Raw genomic sequence first — 10,565 nt, 5'->3', positions numbered from 1 at the left:
ATAAACAAAGAGTGGAAAAAACGATCTCCTCTTATTTGATTCCAACAAATAACAAAGAAAAGGTATTTTCTTTATTTGGTTTAATTTTTTAAAATAAAAATTGAAAAATATAATTAAATGAACATGCTACTTTTTATATAAAAAAACATTCTTTTTCTTTTGAAGAAAGACAATGAGAAAACTATATCCACACAAATTCTATCCATCAAGTCATTGCTAAAGCACCATCAAGCAAATAAATGCACTTCCTCCCCAATTATTATTATTTTCTTTTTTTTCCCCACTGATGAAGTACCATCAAACAAAAGTATTTTTTTTATAACAAACAATATTCTTACAAATGCATGCCGTATTTATTTATTTTACGGTATAACAATACATAATTTATTTTTAAATTTTATAAAAAAAATTGATGAATAAAGATGGCAATGAAGGTTTATTAGAGTTGGTGTTTAATCTCAAACATCATTAAATCTGTTGTGAATGTGTACACAACAGTCTCTTTTCTAGAAAAGAGCAACCTGTTTGATGTTCATGCATCTGTTATCTCTTTATAAGTGAATGCAGCCATCACTTCTCAAACTTTGACTAGAAATGGTGAGGATTGTGACTGGGATCAGTGTGGTTCATAAAATTTAAAAACAAATTTCATTTTTTTTTATCTACGGAATATTCCGTTTCAAAGGGATCCCAATCCTAATTTGAATATTCTGTGGTACACAATTCAAAAAGTAAAACAAAGGATGGGCTTGTCAGGCCCATTTCAGTCTAGAATATAATAAAATATTAGTTTTTTTTTATATTTTATTTGTAAATTAATTATTAAAATGGATAAAATTTAAAAATATAATTTCAGGATAACGAAATCTCAATTAATAGACTTCCATTAAAATCTAATCATGTTGAAATAGAAGTCATGTCAATTTGACTTGATTCACTTATTTTAATAATTTTTTAAGATTTTATCTATCACAATAATTAGCCTACAAAACTATTCCAGTAAAAATATAATTTTAAGAATGATAATTTAATGTTTATATAATATTTTGACGAGTTTAATGTTACGTCAGAATAGAATAATTTTGTATCAGAAGCACAATTTCAGGTCATTGTAAATATAATGGGTTTTTTTTGTCAATGTAAAATATATTTTTCTGTTTTAGTTTTTGTAATTTGTAAATGCAATAACTCTTCCTTTTGTTGGCAAAGGCATCAAATTAAATGAAGAAGAATCATCCTCCTATTGCAGCCTCACTAACACTAGACCAAACATTGTCTTTTGTGTTAATAATCTTAGCCAATTCATTTATGCTCCTAACAAGTATCACCAATAAGTTGCCTTTCACATTTTCTATATTTAAAAAATCTCCAAGACTAGTATTTTCTTTCATAACAACAATTTCATTATAATTAATTACTTTGATTGAACCACTTGAAACCAGAAAATATGTTTCCATATACTTGGGAAAATCTATCATCTTTTGAAAACCTTAAAAGCAACAAATTATTTCAAGGAGCTCATCTGAATCGTGTTCTTGCAGCTACTACATGTGAGATCAAATGAATCACTTATCTTCTCCAAGACCTCCAAGTGCCTTGTATTCAATCTTATATTGTGACAACCAATTTGTTTTCTAAATTGCCTCTAATAAAGTGTTTCACAAGATGACAAAACATGTTTGTGAAAAACTGAATGTGGATCTTCTCAAGTTTTTTCTATCTCCTCTTCTGTAAGTTGTTGACATTTTTGGCAAGCCCTTGGCTCCAACTATTTTTAAAGACATCCATTCTAAGTTGATGATAATGAAGAACATTTATTTTTAGTTTGAAGAATATTGATAAAGTATTCACTTTTTTGTTTTTATCTTCTTTAGCTTGTTTGGGCTTTTTTTTTCTGCTTGCACCCCCTCTTTATTATTTTTGTTTTGTTTTTTTGGAGTGTTTGTTTCGGGCATTTTACTTTTTCTGTTCTTTTTACCTTTTTATATAGGGTTTAGTTTTTGTACTCGGAATCTGACGAATAATTCAAAAATTTCTTTTTCACAATGTTTCCTTTTTTTCTGTTTTCCCTCTTATTCTCTTTCATTTACTCAGAATACTACTTATTCTACAGAAAATATCTTACGAACCTGACTAAAATGGTCGAATAATATAAAAACAAAAAATCAATAAAAAAAGTACTTACATAACTCTATTCAATTATTTGATAATAACTTAAGCGACATATATTATTTATCTTCTTTTATAAACTTTAATATTTATATTATTATAACAGTATTATCATGTCTCATAAAAAGTTCTCAAAATATTATTTTTCAAGGGAAGAAAGCGAGTACGGAAGCTATATAATAACAGTGAAGTGAGGTGACAGCATTTGACATTACAAATATTTTTTTTATTTTGATAAAGATTGTAATTATCTTCTATGACCGAACAAGTACATTATTAATAACTAATGCTAAGTTTGCTCTAAAAGAGGTCATTAAAGTTACGACGTTGTGCATAATATTATATTGGCCTTTAGACATACTTAAGAACAATAATCAGTTAAAGACAAGAAATAAAGGTGTTAACCATCACTTAAGACCAGAATTAAGGGTGTAGACTGCGGCAATTAAGGTTTTTGTCGTGCTCTCGGAAGATAAATGACGTATTTCTGTCTTACATCTGTATTGGTATCGATACTCATATAACACTTATCGTATTCAATTCAAAAAATATAAATCTATGACGATTTTATCACAATTTTAAAAGGTATAAAATATAATAATTTTTTAAAAATTCAAATTTATTATATAAATTTATATTATGATTATAAAAGAAAGTAACAAATTCTTTTGAACTAGTCATGAAAAATATCTCTCTACTTCCAAATATTTATTTTTAATTTTATAATTTATAATTATGTAATATATAGATATGTATCTCATATATAATATATAATTATATAATATATATCTCATATTTTAAATTTTAGGAGATTATACGCATCCGTATTCACCTATATTCATATATGTGCTAGATAAGTTTGTCTTCATGAAATATAACCGCGCCCACCTTAGCCACCCAACATGTGCATTTGTTTTTATGATCAAAGGTTCAGAGGCCAATATCAACATTTGGCACACACAGAAGAGATTCTGTTTTATTTTGGGTCTCAAAATGCTATCATCTATCTCAGTGTGACCCAATGACTTCTGTCTTCGCCACCAAGGACACAAACTAAAGAAAATCTCAACTCTCTCTCACAGGTTCTTTCTCCCTCTCTTCTATTCTATTTATAACTTGTCATTTTTCCCTGCATCATTATTAATAAAACAATCATCTTACTTTCTTTCTTGTGTCCATTAGCTATGCAAAGCAAACTCATTGATTTTGCTTCCATACACATAAATTGCCTCAAAATCTCACTCTCCTAGGGTTACCAATGTTCCCTCAAGCGTCTTCTTTTAACACATGCATCCAGCTACAACTTTTGATTACATACATGTCTTACTGCTTCTGTCTCTTCCATTTTCGTGTACTGTTACAAAGCCATGCTAATTGTATGGTTCTGGATTTATGGGGGTAACAAAATAATTTTTTTCTCATTTTTTCAATTTACAGTATTGGTTTTGAATTGAACTTTATCACCTTGATGGATCCACGTTTCAAGTCCAATTTCATCAATGGTTTTGAACCTAACCAAGTGCCCAACACGGTTGTTGTAGAGGATCAGTTCCTTGTCCCTGTTAATGGGATGATGAGATCCTTTGAGTTTGGATTCAGGGATAACCCATTAGTTCTTCCACCTGATCCAAACGTTGCTCAGAACCATGTTTCCTTTGCCACCGATGAGGAGTCTCCATTGGATGAGATTGATTTTTCAGTTACTGTTCTACGCTACATAAACCAAATGCTCATGGAAGAGGACTTGGAGGAAAAGTCGTGTATGTTTCATGATTCCTTGGCTCTCCAAGCTGCTGAGAAATCATTCTATGAGGTCATTGGTGAGACACACCCTTCTTCAATAAAAACCTATCACGACGTGGACAGCCCTGAGGATAGTAGTTTCAGTGATTATGGCAGCGGTGGTACAGCCACTAGCACTGGTAACTCGATTGAGTCTCATGGCAATAACGTTGATCTTACTGACTATAAGCCTTCCATACCGCAAACCACTTTTCCCACTGACTTTGTTTTCCAGGCCAGTTCAATCCATTCTTATATGAACACCACAAGAAACTTCGGTGTTACCGATAGTGGATTCTTGGCAAGTTCCACTGCAGCTGGATTTTTGGATCCAACCTTGTTTAGCAAGAGTGAGTCTGTACTGCAATTTGAGAGGGGTGTGGAGGAAGCCAATAAGTTCCTACCTAAAGGGAATCCTTTGGTTATTGACTTGGATAACCCCTCTTTTAGGAAGGTTCCTCCTCTACAGGAGGAAACTAAGGTAGAGAGAGATGAAATTTATGCTGAGTCTAGGGGAAGGAAGAATCACGAGCGGGAAGATGAAGAAGCAGATTTGCATGATGGGAGAAGCAACAAGCAGTCTGCTGTGTACATTGATGACAGTGAGATATCAGAATTGCTTGATAAGGTTCTGCTGGGCACTAGATGCAGAAATGATCCAGCTCCTTTGTGTATTTGTTACGCAGACCTTTCTAATGGAGCATCCTTGTGTGCACAGAAGAAATTAGAAGAAACAAACAAGTCTGGTGGTGGGAAGAGCCGTGTTAAGAAACAGGGCAACAAAAAAGAAGTTGTGGATCTGAGGACATTGTTGCTTCTATGTGCACAAGCTGTTTCTTCTGATGATCGTGTATCTGCTAATGAATTACTTAAGCAGATAAGGCAACATACTTCTCCGCTGGGTGATGGGACTCAGAGACTGGCCCATTGCTTTGCAAATGCCCTTGAAGCACGCTTGGCTGGGACAGGCACTCAGATTTATACTGCTTTATCACACAAAAGAACCTCTGCAGCAGACATGGTGAAAGCTTACCAAATGTATATTTCGGCCTGTCCATTCAAGAAGCTATCAATAATTTTTGCAAACCATACAATTTTGCAGCTAGCCATGGAAGTCGAATCTCTTCATATTATAGACTTTGGCATCCGTTATGGCTTCCAGTGGCCAGCTCTTATATATCGTCTATCAAAACGACTTGGTGGGCCTCCCAAGCTGCGGATTACCGGGATAGAACTCCCACAACCTGGTTTCAGGCCAGCAGAGAGAGTCCAGCAGACGGGGCTTCGCCTAGCAAGATATTGTGATCGCTTTAAAGTTCCATTCGAGTTCAATGCAATTGCACAGAAATGGGAAACCATCAAAATTGAGGACTTGAAGATAAAGGAAAATGAACTTCTTGCAGTGAATTCTATGTTTAGATTTCAAAATCTACTTGATGAGACAATTGTGTTGAACAGTCCCCGGGATGCTGTTTTAAATTTAATAAGAAAGGCAAATCCCACTATCTTTATACATGGTACTGTCAATGGGAGCTACAATGCTCCATTCTTTGTACCACGGTTCCGGGAGGCCCTTTTCCATTATTCTACTTTGTTTGATGTGCTTGATACTAATGTCAGTCGTGAAGATCCAATGAGATTGATGTTTGAGAAAGAGTTCTTTGGGCGGCGGGTAATGAATGCTTTAGCTTGTGAGGGTTGTGAGAGGGTTGAGAGGCCCGAGATATACAAGCAATGGCAGGTTAGAAACATGAGAGCTGGATTTAGGCAACTTCCCTTGGATAAACATCTCATCAACAAATTAAGATACAAGTTGAAAGATGTGTACCACAGTGATTTCATGCTTCTTGAAGATGCCAACTTCATGCTGCAAGGTTGGAAGGGCCGAGTAGTTTATGCTTCCTCTTGTTGGGTACCTGCACAATGATCTTCTCAGGGTAGTTTATTTGGAGAAACGTTTCCTGAGTTTGTAGGGTAGACATGGACTTCCACAAGGCTTATGGTTTAGACTTGACTTATTCTAGAAGCTTATCCCTGCTAATGGAATAACATAGCACACTGAAGTTTCAGTTCTCAGAATCTTCTTCCTTCTTGAGTTCTTGTGATAGGTAATCCTCAGCAGAATCCTGAGATAGCGAGTGATTATAAAAGTTGAACTACATTGACAGACATCCTCAACTCACTGGTTGCACAACATTATCGTAAGGGCCATGGTAGGGTTTTTTCATATCTGTCAATGTACTGTTAAAGTTAGGTGTCTTCGTAATTAATAGGGGATAACTTCAATGCATATTCTCTTTGTCATGTAACCTTGTCTTTTTCTTTATGATACATTTTTTCTTTTCAAAGTTTGAATGTTAAGACAATTTTCTATTCTCTTTAATCACTCATTTAACCAAGCAAATTTCACTCTTATTTTTTCTAAATTTCTTAATAAATCTTCAAGTTTTATTTCTTCTTTGACAGCAATGTCAACTAACATTTTGCATGAGTCTGATATTTGTAAATTATTATTTAAAGTTTTCTCTGACTTAAAAATTAATTTCAGAATTACTTTTTTAATTTTTACTTGTGGTATTTTATTTTAGTTTAAAGCAGTTGAGAGATGTACGTAAATGTCATTTTTTTTCTAAAGCGAAAATCTTAAATTAAATAAACCAAGTCATATATTATCGTAATAGCTTTTCGACAAAATATATTTAAATCCTATCGTAGACTAATATTATTTATTAAACGTTTAATGATTTATTTAATTTTTAAAATTAAGTAAAATTGTTTCAAAAACTTAAAATAAACGTTGAGCCGTCACTTGTACTTGCCACCTCAAAAAACTAAAAAAGCAGTTGTTTGCAATAGTTTTGACTATCTAATAAATCATAACATTTTATTTTCATTTTCTTTATTATTATTATTATTTTAATTTATAGGCTGAACCTATTCAACGCGAAGTAGTCTGAAAAGTCTTAAAGCAGGAGACTTTTGAACCGTTGTCGGAAACCTATTGGTACATAAACAACCACTCTCTCTTTTTCTTTTAGTTTTTTTAATTTATTTTTCAAAGATAATTTATACATTTTAAAATCGATTGATTATATATTTTATTATATAGAGTAAATACTTATTTTGGGAAATATACGTGCTAAACTACTAGTTTAATTTAACTTCATTTTTAGTCAATAAAATTAATTTACAAATTCTTTTTTAAAATTTGAAATAACTATCATTTTTTAATATTTCCATTGATCCATGTTGAAAAAAAAAACATCTTTTTCATTTAAAAACTTAAATGCTTAACAGTGTAATTTTTTTTATTTAATTACTGTTCATTTTATAATAATTATTTTTAGTATAATTTCTTGTTAGTTGTGGGTGTAATAAACCTTTACCCGAGGAAAAGTTTTCGTTTAATAGTTTTAGTTAAAGTGAAAATTTTAAGACTGAATATGTTGATGCTAAAAAAAAAGGATCTGGATCACATGTTCAGAAAGATAACTTTTGTTGATAAAAAAAAACTTATTTTTGTTAAAATTTTAAAGCACAATAATTTAAAATATATTTGAGAATGAAGACAAAAAGTACTTTATAAATAGTTCCATTCCTTGAAGGAGTTAGATATTTTAAAAAATAAATAAAAATGATAAGAGGAAGAATAACAGATGAAATGATTTGGGAACATGTCTTTACTAAAAAAAAGTGTAATGGAGTTGGGAAAGTGGATATACTGAAATCAAGAAATAGCAGTTTGTGTGTATAGATACATGTGATGTTCTTCTCTTTCTTTTTTACTACAAAAACAGCATCCTTGGAGCTCCCAACATTGGTGGCGGCGTCCCTAAACTAAGGTTGTTTTTCCTTATAATAGTCAAAAGTTTCCTTCTTCCATTTTCAATCAATTCTCTTTCTCAACACAACACCATAACTCTTTCACTCTTGCCATGGAGCACCCAAACTTCTTTGGTGAAGACGAGGGCATAGCCCATCTCACAGACTCGCTTGCTTTTCCAACCATGGATCCTTCTTCCAGAGACCCTTCGCTGGAAGACAACGACTTCTCGGAAACTGCCAAGTTCATCAGCCAGATCCTCATGGAAGAGAACGTCGAACACAAGCCATTCTACGACTCACTCACCTTGCAAGTTACCGAGAAATCCTTCTACGACGCTCTCGCCGGTAACCTACTTCCTTCCTCCAATCAACACCCCCTTGCTTTCAGTCCCGAAGCTGAAACCACCACCACCACCACCACCGCTAGCAGCAGTAGCAGCAGCAACAACAGTAACAACAATTTTTCAGATGAAAATTCTGGTGAGTTGAAGCTTCCTTCTCCAGATTCTGTTTTTAAGTTTAACTCCCGCCCGCTTTCTCAACCATCTCCTTCAATTACCGCCAATCATGGGCTCCAAGATTTGGACTTTTCTATTGCCAAACTCTTGTCACAGAATATTTTCAATGATGTTGACTCCGTTTCCCAGTTCAGGCGAGGCTTGGAGGAAGCTAGCAAGTTTCTTCCTCCGGGACCTAACCTCGTGACTGGTCTAGATTCAAATGGAGAACAGGGGTTCAATAAGTTTGGAGAGACTTCGTATGGGTTGAGGAGTGGGAAAAATCACAAGCGGGATGAGAGATACGCTATAGAAGAAGAAGAAGAAGAAGAAGAAGAAGGGAGAAGTAACAAGCAGTCAGCACTTTCCCATGCCGATGAGAGTGACTTGTCAGATGCTTTTGATCGGGTGTTGCTTCATGAAGGAAACATGTGTAGCGAAATCAGTTCTTTGCCAGGTGGAGCAGTGAAGGTTGATGAACCAGATGGAGGGAAGAGCCGTTCAAGGAAACCAGGGAGGAACAAGGAAACAGTTGATTTGAGGAATCTTTTGTTGATGTGCTCACAATCTGTGTATGCCAATGACAACAGGACTGCCAATGAATTGCTAAAGCAGATTAGGCAACACTCTTCTCCCTTTGGGGATGCATCACAGAGGTTGGCTCATTACTTTGCCAATGCCCTTGAGGCACGCTTGGTTGGGGATGGTACTGTTGCACAAGGAACTTATTCTTTTCTGACCTCTAAGAGGTTCTCTGCTGCTGAGTTTCTCAAGGCATACCAGGTTTTTCTTTCCGCCTCCCCTTTCAAGAAGTTTACATATTTCTTTGCGAATAAAATGATTATGAAAGCAGCTGCAAAGGCAGAAACCATCCATATTATTGATTTTGGCATCCTATATGGTTTCCACTGGCCAATTCTTATTAAGTTTTTATCAAATAGAGAGGGTGGTCCTCCCAAACTGAGGATCACAGGGATAGAGTTTCCCCAACCTGGCTTTCGCCCCACAGAAAGAATTGAGGAGACTGGTTCCCGTCTGGCTAACTACTGTAAGCGTTACAATGTTCCCTTTGAGTACAATGCCATAGCATCGAGGAATTGGGAAACAATTCAAGTTGAAGCCCTTAAAATTCAGAGCAATGAGCTAGTTGCTGTCAATTGTCATATGAGGTTTGAGAATTTACTGGATGAGTCTATTGAAGTGAACAGTCCTAGAAATGCAGTCTTGCAATTGATCAGGAAGATAAATCCAGATATTTTTACTCATTCCATCACTAATGGATCATATAATGCCCCCTTCTTTGCCACAAGGTTTAGGGAGGCTTTGTTTCATTATTCTGCTATTTATGATATGTGTGACACTGTCATACCTCGTGAAAACGAATGGAGGTTGATGATTGAGAGAGAGCTTCTGGGCCGGGAGGCTATGAATGTTATAGCATGCGAAGGTTCTGAGAGACTTGAGAGGCCCGAGACATACAAACAGTGGCAGGCTAGGAATACAAGGGCTGGTTTCAAGCAGCTCCCATTGAATAAGGAGTTGATGGCCAAATTTAGGACCAAGTTAAAGGAATGGTACCACAGAGATTTTGTCTTTGATGAAGATAACAATTGGATGCTTCAAGGTTGGAAGGGCCGCATTTTGTATGCTTCCACTTGTTGGGTGCCGGCATAATGAATGTTACCGAAGTGGGTTCAGAACTCAAACTAGACTCAAGGTTAAGATTTAGTCACTGGCTTTTACTCTACCCATTTCTTGTTTTCCCTGTCAAAGATTCTTGTTATAGCTGCTAACACTTGCTTATTGCTTGAGCTTTGATATATTTCAACTTGTTGTAATGGTAAAGCTTATTTTGCTTGTTACACTGTTTCAGGTTCTGGTACCTACTTGCTTCACCTTCAGGTGCTGTGATGAAGATTGTATACCAAAATTTTCACCGTGTTGCTTGGTAAAATAATGGCATGACTTTGCTTGTTATAGACTTGTGAAAATAATGCAATTTCTATAATGATAAGGAAGGTGTTCTAGAGTAGTAGAATCCTTGTAAAATGTTTGCTCGAGTACTTGCGATCAAAATATTGAGTTATTTTCTTTCTAACCAACATGTATTAGGCATTCACCTCCTTCTATTTAAATTTGTAATACATTGTCTCTTGAACCAAATTAGCTACTGAATTGACGAGATGTAACAGATGACAATGTTCAGTTTGTTTTATCCGGTGATGCTTGCAATTTTGTTTTGTTGCAGTAACCTGTGGGAAAGTCATGTTTTCCAGCGATAGCTTCTCTGAA

At 34.8% G+C, this 10,565-nt stretch overlaps 2 protein-coding genes across 3 annotated transcripts; both read left to right on the top strand.

Annotated features, from left to right (window-relative positions):
• The first annotated feature begins 3,017 nt into the window (after positions 1–3,017).
• LOC137819322 (scarecrow-like protein 14) lies at positions 3,018–6,334 on the top strand. Its single transcript, XM_068623487.1, has 2 exons — positions 3,018–3,251; positions 3,607–6,334. The coding sequence occupies exon 2, from the start codon at positions 3,638–3,640 to the stop codon at positions 5,876–5,878; it is 2,241 nt and encodes a 746-aa protein (XP_068479588.1). The 5' UTR covers positions 3,018–3,251; positions 3,607–3,637; the 3' UTR covers positions 5,879–6,334.
• Positions 6,335–6,883: 549 nt separating this feature from the next.
• Positions 6,884–10,520, top strand: LOC137820194 (scarecrow-like protein 14). 2 transcript variants are annotated; one of them, XM_068625261.1, is made up of 4 exons: positions 6,884–6,955; positions 7,749–7,793; positions 7,915–9,990; positions 10,147–10,520. In XM_068625261.1, exon 3 carries the CDS (start codon positions 7,959–7,961, stop codon positions 9,945–9,947), a length of 1,989 nt encoding a protein of 662 aa, XP_068481362.1. In that variant the 5' UTR covers positions 6,884–6,955; positions 7,749–7,793; positions 7,915–7,958; the 3' UTR covers positions 9,948–9,990; positions 10,147–10,520. The 2 variants fall into 2 exon arrangements, with proteins under 2 accessions (XP_068481362.1, XP_068480620.1); XM_068624519.1 differs by having other exon boundaries at positions 7,749–9,990.
• Positions 10,521–10,565: the final 45 nt, after the last annotated feature.

This window comes from Phaseolus vulgaris, chromosome 11 (genome assembly GCF_000499845.2).
Source record: "Phaseolus vulgaris cultivar G19833 chromosome 11, P. vulgaris v2.0, whole genome shotgun sequence".
Taxonomy (NCBI): domain Eukaryota; kingdom Viridiplantae; phylum Streptophyta; class Magnoliopsida; order Fabales; family Fabaceae; genus Phaseolus; species Phaseolus vulgaris.
The sequence above is the reverse complement of the archived record's forward strand: the minus strand, read 5'-3'. Positions and strand labels throughout refer to the sequence as shown.